General features: G+C 37.7%; 1 protein-coding gene across 1 annotated transcript in view; it reads right to left on the bottom strand.

The window, feature by feature from the left end:
* The window catches only part of PCDH15 (protocadherin related 15), a 1,630,853-nt gene that overhangs the window by 263,803 nt on the left and 1,343,790 nt on the right, over positions 1-23,260 (bottom strand). The window contains exons 18-19 of the mRNA XM_087863140.1: positions 11,016-11,095; positions 2,237-2,330 (exon numbers count right to left, since the gene is read on the bottom strand). Coding sequence (XP_087719266.1) covers positions 2,237-2,330; positions 11,016-11,095 — 174 coding nt within the window. The remainder of the gene's footprint in view (positions 1-2,236; positions 2,331-11,015; positions 11,096-23,260) is intronic.

Here is a 23,260-nt window from a genome sequence, read left to right as displayed (position 1 = left end):
TAAATAAATAAAAGTAGAAGATGTAAAAAAAGAAAAAAAGAAAGGCACGTCACAACATGACACTATTCGATTGTGTTATCACTCTCTCCTTCAGGAACCCACAATATGTGCCCACATAGAAGTCCATCCCTAAAATAATGTAAATAATGGAATTAGCCAAAGAAGCGTTTATTTGAAATCTAAATGTTCCTTTCTCTACTGATATTCTCGATATGAACTTTTGAAAATAAAACACATTTACTTAAGAGGGTCAGAATTTTAAAGCTGAATGAGACCTTACTGATCCTAAGAAGGAAAACATCAGGGCTGTGATTGGGGGCGGACCAGAATTGCTAAGTGACCCCTGGGCAAGGAAACTGAGATACCCAAGTAAGTAACTGGAAAAAAAAATGCTCTAGAAGAAATTAACCCAGAACTTATTCTCATTTTTTGATGTGGGCAAACCCGTAATTAGTAGATTGAGATTATGTCAGATACCTTAATATACTATTTTTTCCCATCTGTTCTCTTATCTAAGAAATTATTGTTAAGGCCACATTTAAAGGGTCCTAGCTATCACTGCCATTAATATCTGACTTGTAATGTGACATCTTCCAAAGCTGTGTATTATGTTTTCTTTTTTTTTCTATCCTAATGATTTTTTTCCTATTCTAATGACTGACCTGAATGCGACTTATTTATTTTACTTCACACTAATGACACCCCTTCCTCCATACTGAATAATGCCTCCTTCTCCTCAGGACCCCCACTCGTTATGTCCTAGACAAGTTGCCAGTTAATCTTCAACATGTCACATTATTTTATTTTCTTCTTTAGAGTTGCTTCGACTTCCTTACATAGCTCTAACGCAGGCACACCCTTAATCAAGGATGCTGTATATATAAAATCAATCTTGGTTTTATTTTTCTTCACACATCTAAGTACCTTCTACTGGCCCCACTGTTTACTCAGATTTTTCTGTATATTTTATTTTCTACATGTAACTATTTTACCCAATGTTTGAGCAATGGTAAATGGCTTATTCTGGGCAGATTTATCAAATTTAATTAATTATCTTTATCTTTTTTTCTAACTTTTAATTAAAGTGATAAAAGTATCCAGGTAGCAAGTTTATATGTTTTGGGTTGGTTTTTTTTAGGATTTTATTATTTATTTATTTGAGACAGAGAGAGGGAGGGAGAGAGCATGAGTAGGGGGAGAAGGAAAGGCAGAAGCAGACTCCCACCTGAGCAGGGAGCCCAACTCGGGGCTTGATCTCAGGACTTTGGGATCATGATCTGAGCCGAAGGCAGATGCTTAACAGACTGAGCCACCCAAGTGCCTTGGTTTATATGTTTTTATTATGGTAAAATTTTCTGAGCAATCCTCCTCAAATATATACCGCCAACTAATCTATCATATAGATCAAACAAGTCATTTCAAATCACGTGAAGCCATGTTGCTATTTTAACTGGGTGAGCCTTGCCTAGACTCCTAAATGAATTTGAAATTATTTCCAGAGGACAGTGAGTTGATCCATAAGCATTTGACTGAAGAAAAAACTACCATCAGAGTAAAAACAGTCTAAGGACCTGTTACCAACAACTGAAATGTTACAATGTTAAAAAAATTAGAACAGTGGCAGTTGTAAGCATGTTAGCTTAAAGAATACAAATGATTTTAAAACAATTCAGAATGACTAAACAATTTATTTAATCTTAATACTGATTTTTAGGTGCAGAGAAAATGACATTTATCCTCTCTGGAATTATGGGCCCATTTAAACCACTTCCAACACCAAGGATTAGTCGGGATCCTGAGTGCTGCTTACAACTTGTTGAATCAATCAGCTTGGTTTCCTAAGTGCCTCAAGACATCTATCTACATTCGTCCCCCCAACCAAGTGACATTAAAAGGAACAAGTTCCAACAGAGTCAAACTGCCAGGAAACATTTCAGAGTGTTGTGCTGATAATGATCACCATGGAATGCGTTTTAGGCCATTAGATCTCATTTTCCCCATCACTTGGGTAAGGATGCCAATCACAAGTCTGTATTCTGTCAAGTCAAAAAGTTCCACCACAGAGAGAGATTCAGAGTATAGGTTCAACTATTAAAAGAGCACTTCTCCGAGTATTAAGGAGCTGGTCCGGGTGAAAAGAGATTAATTCCCAGACTCATGATTGTGATACACTGTCTCCGAGCATCAGTCCGCAAGGCTCTGTTCTTACCTCGTCGTCCCCAGGCTGAGTACTCACCCCATCGGGCCTGCCGTCCGAAGCAGTGACGATCAGAATGTAACGATCCGTGCTCTCCCTGTCCAGGGCTTTCCCTAAGGTTAGAATCCCAGTACTAGTGACAGAGAAAACAAACAGACAGATAAGACACACAAAGATCTTAGTCACAGGGAGCCTTCCTCCCATTGGGAATTACTTTCCACTGTTTTTTCCCTTTCAGCAAATGTAGCTTGAACATTTAAGATGCGTGATTCTAAGATTCATGTTGAACATTGAAGAAAAGCTTTTAAAGCTGTTGAGCTTCTTAGCAACAATGAAAAATTGCCGAACTGAAGGAGATAACCGTGCTGATTCTCCAGCTTCCAGGAGAAAAATAAAACGGTGCTTAATTCATTCCGGGAAGAAAGATATCTATCTTGTTTATGATTATTTCAAAGGTGGAAGACTCCATTAATCTTTGGCAGTTTCATAATCCTTTGAATTAAGGACTGGTTTCTTAGAACTAATTTATATTTTCATTTCCATTCATTGTCATATATGTGGCCATGCTCGAAATGCAAACATCTGAATCCCATCTTCGACAAACACTAACAATTAATCTCTATTTTTTTCTTCTTTCCTAATTTCAAAACATTTGAGGCTCATTGCAGAAAATTAGAAAATATTAGAAAATATAATTAGAATATTAAAACTCTCACAGGTATTGGGATTATTTTTGTAACATTTATTTTATTCTCTATAATAATCATATCTGAATACATCATATTGTTTTCCAAAGAGGAATCAGACTGTGTATTTCACATTCTATTTAAGAAACCACAATTTTATGAGCATTTACTCTCTCATTTTATAATTTATGAAAACAAACTTTTGTCGGATATACTAACAATTTTATCGTTTTGTTATTCTTTTGAAATTTAGATGTTTCTTAATTTTATTTATTATGTATAATGGGAAATGCACAGCCTTTGGATAAAGTCTCATAATTTGAATATTTTAATACTACTTCATGCCCTTTCACTCTTTAAAATAAATGCCTCCAAGTATTTAAGACTTTATTCTGCAATGTAATTTGTTTTATAATGGTTTGGTCACTTACAATGCTCTCTAAAACAAGTTCCACATTTATTTCTTAGATATCACCATCTGATATCCTACGTGACATTTTAATGAAGTCCTAAAAAACAACTACTGTAATGGACCGGTTATATTAATATAATAAAACATAAAACATTTATTCAAGCATAAAAACAGTCCTTTTTGATTGATAGAAGGCTTTCACATTTTAATACAAGTGCTTTTACTGTTATCGTGCAATTTAAGCCGTTCACCTCACACATGGTAGTTGGGTAAAGAGACTCAACACCAATGAATCAAAGTCAGAGTCACAGTTACTCTGTTTGATTGTGTTGTTGTTGATCATATAGACTTTGAAAAGTTCTAAACGTATGGTAGAACTATGGAAAACTAACTCTACGACTTGTACATTTTTAAATGTTTTGTCAAAATAACTGAAAACCAATTCCCAGAGTAGTTCATAACAATGGCTTTTGGAATAACTTCCCACACTGCAGATGGCTCAGATAATCTCATTCTAAAATGACTTCAAGAGAAATGTAAGACATGTATGCTTCTGAGACTTAATCACAAGCTACTTAAGAAGCACGAGACCTGAAAACTCAGCCATAATAGTACAATGAAAGACAAGAGAAAACCGAGTTATTGCTTTCCATTTTCCCCTCTCAGTTTAAGGTTCAAATCTATATTCTTCTTTGTATATTAAATTAGAAAATCTCTAGAAATATATATAGTATTCCCATTTAGAACCATATTACAAATAAACAGCTAATTTTTAACGCTCTGGTAATTATTATGGAGAGAGCTCTTTGCTTGAGATGATGTGTGTCTTGCCTCCCAGTGCAGTAGGCAGTTAGACAGGATATTTGGGAGACTGAGAAGGAGAGAAAGAATAGGTGGTATTTTTTGGTATTTATAGATTAGTTGATCGGTACACGCAAGTATGCCTTCCTGAAATTCTGGAAATAACTAGCAAAGGTGAGTCTTCCTACCAGCTGGCTGGAAACTATAGAGCAGGATACAGTGGGCTGCATTTAGGAATGCAGGAAATCTCGTGAGTTCACATAACAAAAATACGTAAGAATCGTTTCTGTTAAAACATCAACAACAGTGCTACTTAAATTTTACATGACTGAAAATCTATCTCACAGGAGTGACATCAGTGGTCTCGAAGATGGCCATCAGCCTCCCCAGTGTGACATTCTGGTCCCTGTTTCTAGGGGAGCAGAACTATCCATACTCACAAAGAATTGTGTTTGCAATTCTGGAGGCTGCCTGAAGGAATAATGCATGCTGCTTGTCTTTATTGTGCCTAACTCAGAACTCACTGGAGGCAGAAAAGCAATGGATTTTTCTGGAAAACACGGTAAGGCAGAAAACAACCTGCAGTCGCCTGAGGAAAAGATTACAGCTGAGGCATATAGTAGAGCTCTGGAAACCTGGGAGGAAAAGATGGGCCGAGAGTTTCTTGGGAAATCAGGGCTTTTAAAAGCACCCATGCACACTTGGGAATGGAACAGAACTGAGAGTCCAGAGATAAACCCATACATCTGTGGCCAACTGATTTTCAACAAGGATGCCAAGATCATTCAATAGGGAAAGGACTGTCTCCTCTACAAATGGTGCTGGGGCGACTGGAGATCTCCACATGAAAGAATGAAGTTGGACTATTTTATTACACCATATACAGAAATTGGTTCAAAATGGATCAAGAATCTAAGTAGAAGCACTACAACCATGAACCTCTTAGACAAAAACTTGATAAATCTTCATGATCTTAGATTCAACAATGGATTCTTTTTTTTTAAGATTTTATTTATTTATTTGACAGAGAGAGAGACAGCCAGCAAGAGAGGGAACACAAGCAGGGGGAGTGGGAGAGGCTAAGAGGCTCTTAGCAGAGGAGCCTGATGTGGGGCTCGATCCCAGAACGCCGGGATCACGCCCTGAGCCGAAGGCAGACGCTTAACGACTGCGCCACCCAAGCGCCCCAGATTCAACAATGGATTCTTAAATGTGACAGTAAGAGCATGAGCAGCAAAAGAAAAAAATAGGTATACTGGACTTCACCAAAATTAAGAATTTTTGCCATCATAAATAAAGTGGGGGGGGGAACCCTAGAAAATGAGAAAAAATACTTGCAAATCATATATCGGATAAGAGTCTGGCTCCTCAAATGTATAGGGGACTCTTAAAACTCAACAACAGAAATACAAATGACCCAATTAAGAATTAGTCAAAGGACTTGAACAGATATTTCTCCAAAGGAGATACAAACACGACAAACAAGTATTTTCATGAAAAGATAGTCACATCATTAGTCATCAGGGAAATAAAGATCAAAACTACAATGAGATACCACTTCACACCCACTAGGATGGATATAATTAACAAAACAAAACAAATGGGAAAAGAACATGTTGACAAAGATATAAAGGAATTGGAACCCTTGTAGAGTGCCAGTGGGAAGAGCAAATGGTCCAGGCACTGTGGGAAACAGTTTGGCATTTCCTGAGAAAGTAAACATAAAATTATAATATGATCCAGCAATTCCAATTCTGGGAATATACTCAAAAAGAATTGAAATCAGATTCTTAAATACATGTACATATGTGTCCATAGTAGCAGTATTCACAAAAGCCCAGGCATAGAAAACCAGCCCAAATGTCCATCCAGGTATGAATGAATAAACAGACTGTATATACATACAATGAGATATGATGCACGTATAAAAAGGAATGAAGTACTGATATATATTTCAACATGGTTGAACTTCAAAACGTTAGGCTAAGTGAAAAAAGCCAGACACAAAATGTTGCATGTTATATTCTTCCATTTATATGAAATATCCAGAATAGATCAATCCACAGAGACAGAACAGAAATTAGTGGTTGCCAGGAGTGAGGGGAGGGGCCGATAGGGAGCAGCTGCTTAGCAGGTCTGGTTTCCCTTTGGAGTGGTAAAGCTTTTCCGGAACTAGATAAAAGGGGTCCTTGTACAGCACTGCGAGTCTGCTAAATGCCACTGAATTGTTTACTTTGAAATGGTTAATTTTATGGGAATTTCACTTCAATTATATTAATTAGATTACACAGCATTCCCTCACCAAACTCGAAAGCTGTATTTCTGAAATGTATTGTGTTGGACAAAATCAAGCTTTTTTGGACAATGAGTAGCTTTGCCTAACGGTAAAAGTGGTGTTCAAAAGTTGTTTAAGCCATGTAAATAAAACGTAGAGGAGGGTATTTAATTCCACACAAACCAATCTGCTAACATTTAAAACCTGCTTCTCCCAGTAGCCGTTTTCCCCAATTGCACGGTCGATTAGGAAATATTCCAGCAGCCACATCACGGGCTGACAGAAATGATCTCACAGGTTTCATGCTCTGTATTCTAGGCTTCCTTTAAACGCTGTCGATATATTCCACTGGCTACGATTTAATATCATTTACACTTACAAGTGTCTGAGTCTTTGAGAGATTTATCGTGTTGCCCATGGGCACCATGTTTCAAGCCTCATAATGATATTTAGAGAGGCTAGAGTGTACTTGAAAATGTGTGATTGCTTCAAGTTAGATGTGGTGTTCTATGTTAAATAGTGATTAGCAGTTAGCAAATGGAGACCAACAGAGGGAGGTGGGTACTGGCAGAGGTTCAGAAAAGGGGACAGGGGCAGGAGCTGAGGGGGTCAAGGGCGTGAGAAAGTAGTTCCATTTGAATACAGATTTGGAAAGCAGGAGTGACAGAACAGAAAATGCATATAATTTTCTTATATGTTATGTAATCTTCAATGTAATCGTGAAGTGCACAACGATGCGACAAAGATAATAAGCTTTAAATTTAGGGTCAAAATGAATTTAGTCATGTAGAAAAAAAATAAAAGTGCCAGTGAAGATAAAAAGAAAATTTTTCAAATAAAATTTTAACAAGGGGTGGATCTAACTCTTTGAGGTTCTTCTGTTCAGCATTTGAAACTTTCACTGTTACATCACATCCCCTGTATACAATTCCATTCAGAGGAATTCTGCACAGTCCTGCAATAAATAACATCAATATTTGGCCATCACCCTAGAAAGGAAGTGCTGTTTACATCTTGTTTAAATGTTTACTGATCTGTGAATATTTGACGAATAAATATTTGTAACAATCAACAAAGACATTATGAAAATTTGTTAAAATAATGCAGTACATTACAGAACCACACAGATCTGGTCATTTAACAGGTGCTATGGAATGATTTTCATGAGAAATGCTTATGATTTTTAGGAACGAGGTTTTTCTTTAAAGAGTGAATTTCTTTTGTGACTATATGACTAATCTGATACATTATTATAACAACCCAACATTTGGTAAATCCAAACTAGTATTGAAATGATTCTTTATTACTACGGATTTTTTTTAAGGATTTATGAAAACTTTTGGCCCAGTTTTATTTCAATAGAGCAAGGTAGACTAATGGTTTTGTAATGATGATTATTGCTAAAATTTGTTTCATAACGCAAAATAATATAATATTTAAAGTAAGCAGTGAACATGTACTTTTTTTGTTGTTGTAAGAAGGAAAATGTAACCAGAAACATTATTTGTATATGTTATAGTGTCTGAGAAGGTAGACCATTCTTTCTTCTCTATTGTTCTCTCAACGAGTACCTGAAGTATTCAAATCCTTAAAACTTAGAAGCCGTGGTGCAAATTTGCACAGGCAGCCCAGAAGATTCAGAGACGGAAGGGATTAAAATTTCAATTTTCCCCATTTCAAATGTGTGGAAATATGTTGGTAATGGTCTAGGATAGCCTGCAACTATAATGACAGCAACAGCAATGAGGTGGCTGAAGGAAGATGGCCATAGGATAGAAAGCAATGGACCCAGCATGCTGGACCCTGAATCAAGAAAGGTCATCAAAAGAGATCATGCGACTGTCACGAGGACGTGCCTCCTCTAGTGTCCTGGAAGCATTTTGCACTTAAGGAGTTGATGTAGGAGCTGCGGTATTAGGACCTGTGATCAGTGAAGGTAAGGAGGATGCTGTGTCGACATCTTTCACACCTGCAAGAACGTCTGTGACCTGCATGGGGGTCTCTTTGGTTTCAAAAGCAGAGATGGGAGAAATAGTAGAGACACACTTGCTAGGGTAGGCAGCACAAGAGGAGAATTTCTTCGGTAAAATCGGCAGCTCATCAGCTTTCACAGCCCGCAGTTGAAAATCTTTCAGCCTCAGGGGAAAAGCAGATAAACACTGGAGTGGAAATCCTTCACAGAGAGTAAGGTCAGGGGAAAGGTTCACTATTGTCTTTTTTAAAAACAGCTTTATTAATGCGTAACTCCAAAATGATCAAACTCACCCATTTAGAGGGTACAATTCAACGGATGTGGGTATATTTGCAGAGTTGTCCAACCGTCACCACACTCAATTCTGGAACATGTCCGTCACTATTAGCATCACCCACTGGCAATCTCTCCCTGTTCTCTCCCACCTCCCAGCCCCAGGCAATCACTAATCTACTTTTTTATTTTATTTTATTTTTTTTATCCCTATGGATTTGCCTATTCTGGACATTTCGTACAAATGGGATCATACCATGTGCGGTCCTTTGTGAATGACTTTCCACTCAGCATACTGTTTCTAAGGTACAGCCATGCTGTGTCAGGTGTCGACACTATGTTCTTTATTGACAAAGAAATTGTATGGATACACATTCTGTTCCCCATTCATCTGTAGGTGGACATTCAAGTTGTATCCATATTTTGCTACTGTAAACAATTCTGCTGTGTACATTCTTGTACAACTTTTTAATGTGGATCCATGTTTTCATTTCTTGAGTAGACATGGGTAAAATTACTGGGTTATATGGTAACCCTACGTTTCACATTTAGAAGAAACAACATATTGTTCTCCAAATACACTCTGACTTTACTTCCCCTCCAGAAATATATAAGGACTCTGAAATCTCACCTATACTTCTTATTTCCCTCCTTTTTTCATTATAGACATTCTACATAGGTGAGAAGCAGTATCTGGTGATTTTCATCCGCATTTCCCTAATGTCTAGTGATTACAAGTGAATCTCCACATGCTATTGGCCATTCATATAGCTTCTTTGCAGCAATGTCTAGGCAAATTCCCGTTCACTTTTACTTGGGTTATTTCTCTGTTTATTTCTGGGTTGTAATAGTTCTCACCTACATTGTTTAAAAATATTTTCTCTCTTCACTTTCTTGATATTGTCTTTTGAAGCATATATTTTCCTAATTTTGATGAAGTCCAACTTATCTGTCTTATTAATCAGTTCTGCTTTTTATGTCATCTCTAGGAGAACATTGCCTAATTTTGATCATGAAGATTTACTTCTGTATTTTCTTTAAAGAGTTATATACTTTTATCTCTAACACTAGGTCTATGATCCACTTTGAGTTAATTTTTGCTAATGGTGTGAAGTAAAGATCCAGCTTCATTCTTTTGCATGTAGCCCTAAATTTCATTTATTGTAAAGTTTATTCTTTCTTGGTTGAATTGTCTTGGCCTTTCTTTGGGGAAATCGATTGACCATAAAAGTTAAAAATCTGGTTATTTCTGGACTCTTAACTTTATTCTAGTGATCTATACATGTACTTTTATACTAGTACCATGCAGTCATGATTCCTGTTAAAGTGTCCCTTTAAAAAGTTTTATTTCTTTCAGGAAGATTGCAAATTATAGCTAATTGAGATTGGTATGTATCTATGGGGAGAAATTCTAAGTAGTTGTCTTTCCATTTTTTAAATGGAAGTTTATTCATCTGTGAAATCAAAGTCTGAGAAGTACTGTTTCCAGGCAAATTAACTCATGGTTGGAACATCCTAGTCAGAGTGAAATTACTGGTGTTCCTTCCAAGACAAGTGACCACACGTGGTTCTCTTGATTTGGCATCATGCACCCATGTTCCTGAGACAAAAGCAGTGTCTGGCTCATTTGTGAAAATTCTTACTTTGTAATCACAGGCCCTGTTCAGATTTCCCTTCTTTTAGGAAGTAAAACCACTCGTGGCCACACAGAAAGAATCAGAGAGGTAGCAAGCATGACTCTCCAAGGACCAGCCCCACATGACAGCAACAGAGCAGCTTTTCTCTTAGAGAAGAGAAGCCAGTGATCTCTCTGTAAACCTCATGCCTCCTTCTGGGCCTCCTGGCTTTCTCCTGGTGGTGACTAACGGGATCTCTACCGCGCTCCGAGGGAAGTAGAGGGACACCAATAAAGACCCCAGAAGGCTTAGCAGGGTCATGCCAAGTTTTTGTGTGAGCTTTTTCAGAATACACCTACGTTCCTCAAAAACTGAAGGATAGACTTTGGTGGTACTTTAAATGTGTTTGAATTATGCTTTGTCTTACAAAATTCTCTTTGAATGAACAATTTAGCGCCATATTACTCTTGGTAGAAATGCCCTTGTTATTATGAGTAACTGACAACTTTAAAGGGATCTAATTAATCCCAGCCTACAAATAAAATGTTTCCACCTCAGTGGATTTTTACCTAGTAAAAATGTTTAAAATAAATAGTCTCCTGGGTAAGATTTCTGAATTCGGAATTATCCCCTGCCCCCAGATCTTATTAGCATTCATAGAAAAAAAAGTAAAATAAAACTACAAACAGCTGAAAACCTCTGATTAGAAGTCTGTCCCCCTGCCACCAGTACACTGTTAATGTTTTCTAAAAAAATAAATTTTTGAAATCATTTTTAACTTACGTTTCTGAAAGATTAAAAACTCGCTGAGGATCTCCATTCTCAATGGCGTATGTTATTGGGTCTCCCTCTCGATCAGTTGCCTTCAGAAAGAAAACATGCTTGAATTATCGAGTAATTGATATAGTTCTTGGTTTGTACAGTGGAATATAGGAACTTGAAACTAACAGCACGGAATATCCACAAGATGCTTAAGGGAAAACAAATAAGCTAACGGCAAGATGTAAAATTCAGAATTTCATATCTGACCCCAGCATGTCTGTCATTCCCTCTCAATTGAAAGTAATAACAATGGATAAGAATAACATCTTCCTAATGTGTACATAATCTTACCTGGTGCAGAACTAGATTAATGGCTCTTTTAAGGCTTATGTATTTAATTTTACATGAGTGTATCTCTACAGTTTAAACAAATGTGTTATACTCTGTGTAAATGTTTACAGTACAGAGAAACTATGTTCTCCACTGGTTTCTTTTTCTGCTGAGCATATATCAAATCAGGAAACTTTATGGTTCCTGAGTCTAAAGCCAGAAACCTGAATCCAAAACTCACTCCACTTACTAGATGTGTGATTATTTCTCAACGTCTTCATTTGTAAATGAGAACTTTAACAATACAAAAGTCAATCAATATTGGGAGGTTCGATTGACATGATTTCTGTCCAGGCGCACAGACTAACATCTGGTGCACTGAAAGTTTCCAATAAATATTACCCTTTTTCTTCTTTTCCCTCCTTCACCCAAGTCAGAGAAGACAAAACCTAGAGCTTCTGACTTTGAGTAGATCTCCCTCACCCTGCCTTTTCCTCTAAATTTCAGCCATATCCCATGTCCTCCTTGAACACCCAGTTGGATGAAGGATAAGCATCCCCAATTTAAAACCCCGAAATGCTGCGCTATGTCCCTCCTCCACCCTCAAGAAAACCACAGCGCGCTGCTTTCTGTCTTGATTACCTCAGTCACAGTGAAAGCTGCACCTCCTACTTGCTCAGGCCTTGTCTTTTGACCTTAACTCTCATTGCTACTCTGTAGTGCAGCCCACCAGCATGTCCCGTTGGATTCACCCTTCAACGGTCTGCAGTCTGTGGCTGTATCTGAACTCCTTGCCTACCAGCTTCTTCATGGATCACTGTGATAGCCGTCTTACCCTCGGCCCTGCTGTCTCCCTAGCACCCTTCTTGCAGTCAAATGTTAATCACGCCAAGTGACCACCTTTTTCAGGCCTGAATTCTATTTCTTTGGAGGAATGCTTTTGCGTTATGACCAATACACACTCACTAAAATACGATGGAGTAAAATAAAGTAGTAAAATATGATGAAATATTCAACTACCGAGGGTAATATCTAGAAGCATTCCATTTATAGCTCAATCTCGAATTTTAAATTGCCTTGAATTAATTATAAAAAAATCTTAGAGAGTAAGAAACAAACTATTTTCTTAGACAGGCTCAGTGGAATTGATACTACATGCTCGATATTTTCCTCTTATTTTTTGTTCTTTGCCAGGCAAGTAGTAGCCAAAAAGAGAAAACAGAACTACAAATAATGGCAGTTAACTTTTTGAAGAAACACAGAATTATGCTATATTTAGTGAGACAGGGAAACTGAAAGACTCTATAAAAATCTACTTTTTGCTCCTTTCCCTGCTTCTATTCTTCTGGGACCTGCAGCCCCACCTTGTACATGCATTGTAGTAAGTCCTCCTTGTAAGGGGCAAGGAATTAATGATTTCTGCGGACTCCTCTAGCACCACATGTAACATCTAAGGAGTGGCTGGGCAGGAATGCCCAGATGAGGTCATCCTGTGTGTAATCCAGATGGATGAGGGAGCAAAAGGCTAGCTGAGGACAAAGCACCAGCTGACACCCTGCAACCTCCCCCGAACCCCCCACTCCTGGGTGGGACATGTGTGACATTTTTCCAGGAAACCCGCAACTGTCTTTCCTTTCCTTTCCTTTCCTTTCCTTTCCTTTCCTTTCCTTTCCTTTCCTTTCCTTTCCTTTCCTTTCCTTTCCTTTCCTTTCCTTTCCTTTTCTTCCCCTTCCCCCTTCCCCCTTCCCCCTTCCCTTCCCTTCCCTTCCCTTCCCTTTCCTTTCCTTTCCTTTTCTCTTTTCTTTTCTTCTTTCTTTCTTTCTCTCTCTCTCTCTTTCTGTCTCTCTTTCTTTCTTTTAATGTTCTGTTAGTCACCATAGTCATCAGTTTTTGATGTAGTGTTCCAGGTACTATCTTTATGTTAATACCTTGCTAGAGGGAAAAACAACCTTAACTTGACAATGGCAAAGCCTCAGGTATCTCCTAGGTCCTCTTTAGCATATGAAAGTTCTTTTGAACACCTCCTTTTTCCTTACCTCCCCCAACTCCCAAGTATATAATCAGCTACCCCTCTCTACCCCAGGGCAACAGCTCTTTCTGCCCAAGGGTCCTGTCCCTGTGCTTCCATAAACCACCATTTTGCACCAAAGATGTCTCAGGAATTCTTTCTTGGTCATGAGCTCCAGACCCCACCCCACTGAACCTCACCTATATTCCAAAACCACATCAAGACCACCCTGCTAGACATCTCAAACCCAAGACTCTTGGCTCCATGGAATGTGACTTATGGAGGACATGTAGACACCTGTCCTTGCTCTGCCCAATTCCTGAACACTTGAAGCATACGTACACCACACCACAATCCTCAATAAAAACTTCAGACCCTGGGGGTGCCTGGGTGGCTCAGTCGTTAAGCCTCTGCCTTAGGCTTAGGGGATCGAGCCCCATATCAGGCTCCTCCGCTGGGAGCCTGCCTCTTCCTCTTCCTCTCCCCCTGCTTGTGTTCCCTCTCTTGCTGGCTGTCTCTCTGTCTGTCAAATAAATAAATAAAATCTTAAAAAACAAAACAAAACAAAACCTCAGACCCTGAATAAATATGAGACTCTCTCTCCTTTCCTTTCTGTGTCTCCCAGACACTGTCTGTACCTGCACTCAATCTTTGTGTCTTCAGTAAACTCCGCTCTCACCTGCTCCTGGCTCTCATTTGATTTCCATTCTGCGTGCAGCCAGGGACCCCGTTGGCTTTTCCTGCGGGACCCTCTCTGGTCCTCAGACCTGGCCTGCCTATGTCACTAAGAAACTACCTGTTACCATTGAAAAGTTCACAGTAAAAGTTTTCTTTTGTTTTTCAATCAATCATTTTTACCTGTCATATTATTATATATATTATCAATTTCTTTTTGTTTTTTCATTGGTATGTGGTTGCTGTTGTTTTTTGAAAGACAGTTTATTGTCTTGAATTTTCATTAAAGCCACAAGAAGTGGATTCTGAAGCAAGATAGCTTTGTGTAAATAATGTTAAGTCCAGATTAAAGTTCATCTTTCTTCTAATGTATTGAGTCTACTCTAATACTTAACATTATTGCTGGGGGATGAGAGCACTGTGAATGTAGTGTCATTTTATTTATTTAAGTCATTATGTTTTTATGTTACTAAAATAATAAGAGAGTGAAATTCTTGGAGGATTTTCAATTTTTTCATCGACATTAATTACCTTCAATCCCTGAAGTACTTGAAATATTTCTTCCAGTTTTGTTTGACCATTTAAATACCTCTGGCTTTTAAGAAATGTGAGAGCCAGTAATTTGCCTACTTTGTTTTCATGTAAGGTTGTGTCCCTAGTGGAAAACTTGAAGACCCAGGATTTGGAAGGAAATCCTTTATTTGATTATTTTGTTTCTTTCATTCTTTTATGGTTTTTTTGGAATCTGTGGCCAAAGGGATAGTAATTAGGGAGGATTCATCATTTCTCAGTCAACTATGCAAGGGGGGGACGGTGCTATCTGGATCAGGTCTGTGAAATCTATCCATTACATGTGTTAGCACTTGTGTAAGGACTATAGATGTCTACTTGTCAATCTTTGGGGAGAGAAATTATTTCAAGTTTATTTATTTATTTTTGAGAGAGAGAGTGTGAGTGGGGAAGTGTGGAGGGAGAGGGAGAGAGAGAATCTCAAGCAGACTTCCCACTGAGCACCACAGAGTCCGACTCGGGGATCGATTCCACAATCCTGAGATCATGACTGAGCTAAAATTAAGAGTCGGATGCTCAACTGACTGAGCCACCCAGGCAGCCCAAGGACAGAAATTATTTAAAGGAAGAAATAACACATGAGAGGAATAACTAGAAAACTCAGAAAAAGCAATGATTCTTGGAGTATTAAGATTTGATAATGTGCATATTTCTGACTTAAAATGCATTTCTAAAAACATTTTTTAAATAGTTTTTTTCTAGGGGCGCTTGGGTGGCTCCATCGGCTCCTTCAGCTCAGGTCATGATCTCAGAGTCCTGGGATCAAGCCCCACGTCGGGTTCCCTGTTTGGTGGGGGCGGGGGTAGGGAAGTCTGCTTCTCCCTCTCCCTCTGCCCTTCTCCCCTGTTTGTGTGCTCTCTTTCTCTCTCTCTCTCTCTCTCTCTCTCTCATATAAATAAACACAATCTTTAAAAAAAATTTAAAAAATATATTTTTTTATATATGAGGCTAGCCAGCCATCTCTAAATGATGGGCAGAAATGCAAATATGATATTGAACAGTGAATCCTCAAGCTAGAATTTATTGACTATTTACTATGTGTCAGGAACTATACTTGCATGCCTTGACTCATTTAAACCTCATAGTAACCATATAGTAAAGGGGAAATGCAAAGGACTTCAATTCTAGGAGTCTTTCTGTCACCATTCCAATTAGAGTTCCCTATAACTTACTTAATTGGAAAATACATCTTTTTTTTCCTTTTTTTTTTTTTTAATCTGGAGATAATAGCAACTTTCATCTTAAAAAGGGAGAGGGTAGTGTCAATGTTTTCCATAAGAGAAAAGAAAGGAATCTCTCATCCTTTGTGCAAATATATTTTCTATGCCTTTATTTCTGATCAGTTGAGTCCAATCCGAGCCCTCTGTGCAAGGTTCAGTATGGGAACCGTGGTCTTCCAGGGGGGAGGGTTGCTGGGTGTGGGCTCTGGGGCCAGCCCCCTGGGATTCAGCTCTGGCTGTGCTTTCTCCTCTCAGGCAAGATGCCTAGCTACGAAATGAAGCTAACCACAATAACACATAGAATATTCACTCCTGAATTCAACAAATAGTCATGAGTCATCTGAACTGTGTTAATGAACGCTGGGGCTCCCACACAGATGAAAGTCTGTGAGCAACACAGAGAAGAATTCTGCCTTTGCGCACCTTACACTGTAGTAAGGGGAGTCAGAGACAAAACAAAATAATTCATGAAAATATACAGCTTCCAGATCTCTATAAGCACTGCTAAAATATAAGGTAATTTAGGAAGGACATACAGGGAGGTGGAGGGGGAGTTGGAGTTACATAGGTCATCGGGAAAGCTATCAGGAAAATGTGAACATTTGCAAACATTTGTGAGGGGCCAGAGAGCAAGTCATGTGGGGAAGGGCAATCCGGCAGAGGGCACAGGGAAGGAGAAGGCCATGAGATGGAAACACGCTGAGTGAATGTGAGAAATAGCGACAAATGGAAAACCAGCTCCTGTTTCCTTTGGCCTCAGGTAAACAACCCGAGGTTAAATACCTCAGGTTAAATGATTGAATGATGCTCTCTTTGGACAGCTAGCAAGGAATGGAATTATTCAGTCCTTGGTCTGCTGATAGACGTTTAACAACACAATGAACTAAAATAAAGCTAATTGTTCTTTAATATTTGCCTGTAGGACATAGAGTAACTTTAAAGATCAAGGCTGCTCCTGTTTCTGGTCTGCTCAACCAGGTAACTCACCCCTATGATTCAGGTCTCCCATTTGTGAGAAGCACCAAGGGGGACACAGAAGTATTTATCTCAATAAGCATGGTGCTTAGACACTGGAAAAAAGGAATTTTGAAAAGAAAACAAATCTTCTCTAAACTAATATTCCGTTCATGTTAAAGACGAATCCAGCCATCAAATACCATCTGGCCGAGTGCACTTTATGCACACAGAATGATTCTGCGCATTTCACAGGGCATTAAGACAAAGCACCTGCCCTGAGGGATTCTAAAAGAGATAAAAATCAACAGATTCAAATGATCTTTTCTTTTCTCACTTAGGCAAACGAGTTCTGATTTATGTTATTAAACTACTTGAGAGCCAGAACGGAGGTTTTCAGTTCAGGACAGCAGTGTTTCCAAAAATGTGTAAGCGTGCACTCCCGGTGTGAAACTGCTGGCCCTTTGACAAAATATGTTAATGTTTACGAATCTATTTCAATTAATAATGCAGACTTTTTTTTATGTCAAGAAGTGTTGTTTTGTCATGTATGATCCTGATATAAAAATTTCCGTTTGGAAACAACTTCATTTACGTAAAAAACACAGTTTATTCGATTTTCTAAAAAATAGAAATAGTTTGATAAATAAGATGCAATGTAACATATCTGAAATTTGGAAATACAGCCAAGATAGAATGCCCGTGATACATGGCGTACCTGAGAACTTCAATCCTGTCCGGCTATTAACGATATTTCTCATTGTTCTCATTCTCTCTTGGAACCATTTCGATCACATTTCCAACCCTCCCAAGACTACTATACTGCTCTTTTCAACATCCCAAGTAAATCCCATATTAGTAAAATGATTGATGAGTCCACAGTCTTTGTTTCTGTCTGTTTCTTTGTTTTGCTTGTTTGTTTTTAACATGATCTCTCAGTAGCATTAGGCATAACTGATCTCTCCCTTCTCCTTGACACACTTTTTTCCCCTAAGTCAACTTCAGGACATTTCTTTGTCTGGTCCCCATTTCTGGTCCTTCTCATCTCCTTGGCACCTTAAAATCAGCCTTTGGACGTCTTCTACTTTCACTCCCTTAAGAACTTCATCCAACCTCAAAGATCTAAGTAGTACTTAAATGCTCAAGACCCCAAATGTGTATTTCCAAACTTCTTCCCCAGACACATACCCAACTGCCTACTCAGTAGCTTTAATTAGATGTCAAAAGATATTTCAAATTTGACATATCTAAAATTGACTTATTCCTCCTCTGACATTCTTTTCATTCTGGCTAATGGAAATTCAACCCTGCCAGTTACTCGGACTGTAACTTAGTAGCCATTCTTCGCTTGTCTTCTCTCCCAAATCCAATCACCAACAAATCCTCTATTGTCTACCCACAAAATAGAACAAGGTGGAAACCACCTCTCTTCGTGTCCAGAAATATCCCTCCAGGCCTAGTCTGGACTACTGAAATAGCACCCAAACTAATTTGCACAATTTCTCACATTTCACTGCAACCATTCTTAGTAGAGAATCCAGATGATCCTTTAAAATTTTAAGTTTATTCGTGTCACTGCTCTATTCAAATTTTTCCATTAATACCTGATTCCACACCTCTCCAGTTCCTGGCTGACTTCATTTCTATAGGTATCCTCCTCTCTTATTTTATTCCTGTCGCACTAGTATCTTCACTTTTCCTCAAACACACCAGGCAGGTGTGAACTTCAGGGCCTTTCTACGTGCACCTGAAGCACTCTGCCCCAGATACCCACATGCTCATCTTCTCACCTTCTTCAATTCTTTGCTGATGTCACCTTAGCAAAATCATCACTGATCAAATTGTCATCCCCCATATACTCCTTTCCATTTTTCTTCATGTACATGTTCACATAGCATTTATTACCTCCTAAAATCCTATATAACTCACATGTATTTTGCTAATTTTTCTTTTTCTTACTAGAATGTAAGCTCCATGAAGGCAGATCACACGTTTGCTTTGTTACTATTGTGCTTTAGTATTTACAGTTTGGGCTTGCCTTTGCATTTCCTGTGGCTGAGAGAATAAGTTTAGTGTAATGAAGGAAGTATAGTGATCCAGTTTTGTTTTGTACTTCAATCAACTATACTGACAGTAAAAAAAAATACATATATATATATATATATATATATATATATATATATATATATATAGTTCTTCATCTTACATACTCCACGTTTGTCTCAGTTTCTTCCAGACTTGAGTCAGAAAAAGAGATTATGACAGAGAACACTAGCCCTTGTTACTACTGCCTATTAGTGGCCACTAATAATTTCTAACAGTAATCTAATTATTGTGGAGGGATATTGGCTCTGGTCAGTTCTCAACAAACAACATTGGTAATAAACCAAATAGATACAATTCAGAAACATTTTTAATGCTAAGAGAGCTAAACAAAATGACTCTGGTTGAGTTTTAAATAAATTGAAGAGTGTGTGTGTGTGTGTGTGTGTGTGTGTGTGTGTGTGTGTGTGTTTCCAGGCCTACAGAGATCTGAAGACCTACAAAGCCCCTACTTAAATTCTTGCACATTAGTTCAAGGGTTTCTCAAGCCCTCCCTCACAGTTTGTGTACTAGTTCCCAGACTTCATTCAGTACATTAAAGCCAGATTTTCAAAATAGTGGAGTTAATAGAGCTAGGCCAACTGAATGCAGTAAGTATACAGCTAATGATCAATAGTACTGAGGGAAAAAGAAAAATCTACTTTAAACAAGAGCATGGGGATCAGTAAGCATTGGCATCCATTAAGCCTCACATACCACAATACCATTGGTTGATAAAAAATATAGAATCTAATTTAGAAACTAAGGGTCACATTATCCTGTGTTCAGTAAGCCAAAAAATGTACTGGGAAACCATTAAAAAGAATATATTTGATGTTAAGAATCAGGAATGATGTAAGTTATGTATTACAGTCCCTACCTTTGAGAAAATTCCAGTCATTTGTGATATTAGTACTGAAAAAGAGTTAAATAGTGTTCTGTGTACTTTGGTTAAGCCTATACTTACAAAAAAAATAGCCCAGAGCTAGGAATCATAAGATCGAGGACCTAGTCCTAATTATCTCACTTCAAACTCCCTGAACTGGGCTCTGTCACTGAACCTGTATTCTCAATCATTAAATGGGTACATAACAGTTGAAATGTATAGTCTATATAGTTGATGTAGAATCAGATGAGGCAATAGATGTTTAGAAAACTCTAGAATTCTATTCGAATTAAAAGTATTGTCCAAGGAACTGATTTAATCTTGTAGCTAAAAATCTTGAGCTTTAAAGCAAAAAAAAAAAGGGGGGGGGATGAAATCTGTCACTTATTAGCTATGCAAATCACTAAACCTGTTTATGTCTCAGTGACTCCATGTATGATATTGAATAGAATGGCATCTAATTCAGGGTTGTCGTGATGATTAAGCAGTGGTAAAATAGTTCATATCTCGGATGCAGCTTAGTGCATAGTGTTCACTTAAATACTATTGATATTAATATCAAGAAGGAAATTGCATCCAATAATTTTTTAAAAAATATGTAAAGTGGTATTTTTTAATTTAAATCTCTCTCTCTCTTTTTAGAGAGAGAAGTGGGGGCACAGAGACAGAGAGAGAATCTCAAGCGGACTCCCTGCTGAGCATGGAACCTGATGTGGGGCTTGATCTCAGGACCCTGAGGTCATGACCTTTGCTGATAGAAAGAGTCAGACACTCAACTAACTGAGCCACCCAGGTGTCCCTGTACAGTGTTTTTAAAGTCAGTCATCAGTGTGATCAATAGAACTCACTCCATGGAAGACTTGAGCAAATAGCATACATGATATGTTACCAATATCAGGAAGACATAAAATTTAAAATTTAAACATAAAACATCACATTTCCCCCAGTCACCTATGTACCAGAATGTTTAATCAGAATGCATCAGGACGTATGATCTTATCTAGTTAATAAATTAATCCTGGAAGGGGAGGGATGGGCTTGGTGGGGGTGGGGCATAAAGAAATGATGAGGGAAAAATTCTATCAACACTTGGAGCTAAAAAAGGACAAATTCAGTGGTATCCATAATTCATAACAAATAATAACCAACATGAATTATTCTAAGTCAATAAACAGACCCAACATGTCAATATTATTCTCTTAATACATTTTTTGCAGTTGATACTTGCACTTAAAAATGAGCAAGCATAGAGCACACAGAGGGGATACTTCAGGAATGGTTGAGGGAAGAGCTCTGTGGACCCTCTTCCATGAAAGCAACCATGACTACTAAAAAATAGTTTTAAAAAATTAAAGCCTCTGGAAGTTGTTCTAAGAGTGTACAGTAACGAGAGAGACATTTATTTTAAAAAAATCTACAGAATCTCAGTAAGGACAGCAGGAGTCTGTGGCATTGGAACAATAAGGTGTTTCCCCTCTAATTCCCAGCCAGCACAGCATGAGAGAAGGTCTACTTGTAGCAGGTGTAAGGAGACTCATCAGCACCAGTGTAAGACTATGGCATCTGCCCTGGAGCGACAGGCCAACAGCATTCCTTATCCCCTACGTGTCAATCCGTGTTGCAGAAACCCACTGTCTGCCATCTGCTAATCCTTTCTCTGTCCATAATGGAATAAAATTAGAAACCAACAACATCAAGTCTCAAAATGCACAACTCTACAGAAATGAAACATGGCACTCAGAGGCAAAGAAGACAATAAAAGGAAATTAGAAAAAGCTTCAAAATGAGTGAAAATTATTAAAAAAACTGCCTAAAACTATGCAGTAATATAAGGCAGTTCTTGGAGAAAAATGTATAGCTGTAAGTATCTATATCTACAAAAGGGTAAGTTCTCAAGTCAGTAAGTTTTCACCTAAGACAATGGAAAAAGATGAGTAAAATAAACCTAAAGCAAGGAGAGGGACAGAAAAACAAATTAAAGTGGGAATTAATGAAATAAAAATAGAAAAACAGTAGAGAAAAATCAATGAAACCAAAAGTTGATATTTTGAAAAGATCAACAACATTGACAAACTTCTAGTCAGATTAATAAAGAAAAAAAAAGAGAAAGAGAGAGAGACAGAGAAGGTTCAAATTACTAAAATTAGGAACAAAATTAGGAACAAAATTATCACTACTGGCCTCACAGCAATAAAGCAGATTTTAGGGAAATATGATGGAAAACTGTATCCCACCATATTAAATAACCTAGATGAAGTAAACAGATCCCTAGTAGTACACAAATTATCAAAACTGATTCAAGATGATAAAAAAAATCTGGATAAATGTATCAGGAGTCAAAAAGATTAAATTAGTAATCTCAAAAGCAAAACAATAAAAAACTGCATTAAAGAAAAAAAAAAAAAAACAACACAAGCCCAAATGGCTTTATTAGTGAATTCTACCAAACATTAAAGAATTGACAGCATTTTCACAATCTCTTCCAAAATAGGGAAGAAGAGGAAACACTTCTTAATTATAGGAGGCCTGTATTATCCTCATACAAAAACCAGGCACAGGTACCCCAAGAAAAGAATGCTATAAGTCAGTATAATGAATATAGAAGTAAAAGTCCTTAACAAAATACTAGCAATTCAGGGGCGCCTGGGTGGCACAGTGGTTAAGCGTCTGCCTTAGGCTCAGGGCGTGATCCTGGCGTTATGGGATCGAGCCCCACATCAGGCTCCTCCGCTATGAGCCTGCTTCTTCCTCTCCCACTCCCCCTGCTTGTGTTCCCTCTCTCGCTGGCTGTCTCTATCTCTGTCGAATAAATAAATAAAATCTTTAAAAAAAAATACTAGCAATTCAAATTCAGCAATATATAGAAACGATCATATATAATGACCTAATGTGACTTGTCATAGATATGCAAAGTTGTTTCAACATAAGAAAATCAATTAATGTAATAAACAGATTTTTTTTAAAAGGAAAAAAAAAAGGTCAACTCAGAAATATCAGGAAAAACATTTGACAAAATCCAATACTCTTTTGTGATAAAAATGCTTAATGAACTACGAATTTAAGGGAACTTCCTCAACCTGACAAAGGAGAACTACACAAAACTCCCAACTAGCATCATAGTGATGTTGAAAGACTAATAGCTTTTCCCCTAGGCTCAGGAATAAGACAAAGATTTATACTAAAAACTATTACAACAGTCTACTGAAAGGTCTAGTCGGAGTAATTAGGCAAGAAAAAGACATAAAATTCATCTTAGAAAGGAAGAAGTAAAATTATCTTCATTTGCAGATGACATTATATTTTCAATAGAAAATCCTCAAGAATCCACTCAAAAACTATTAGACTAATAAATGAGTTCAGAAAAGATGCAGGATACAAGACCAATATGAAAATATCCATAGTATATCTATATCCTTGTGATGAATGATCAAAAATGAAATTAAGGAAAAGATTCCACTTAACAAAATTAAAAAAACAAAATACTCAGGAATAAATTTAACGAGAGAAGCAGAAACATTGCAATCTGAAAATTACAAAACAT

The sequence above is a fragment of the Ursus americanus genome, chromosome 6, assembly GCF_024610735.1.
Source record: "Ursus americanus isolate L20-20 chromosome 6, mUrsAme1.1.p, whole genome shotgun sequence".
Classification (NCBI taxonomy): Eukaryota; Metazoa; Chordata; class Mammalia; order Carnivora; family Ursidae; genus Ursus; species Ursus americanus.
Note: the sequence above shows the minus strand (reverse complement) of the source record. Positions and strands in the feature narration are given on the sequence as shown.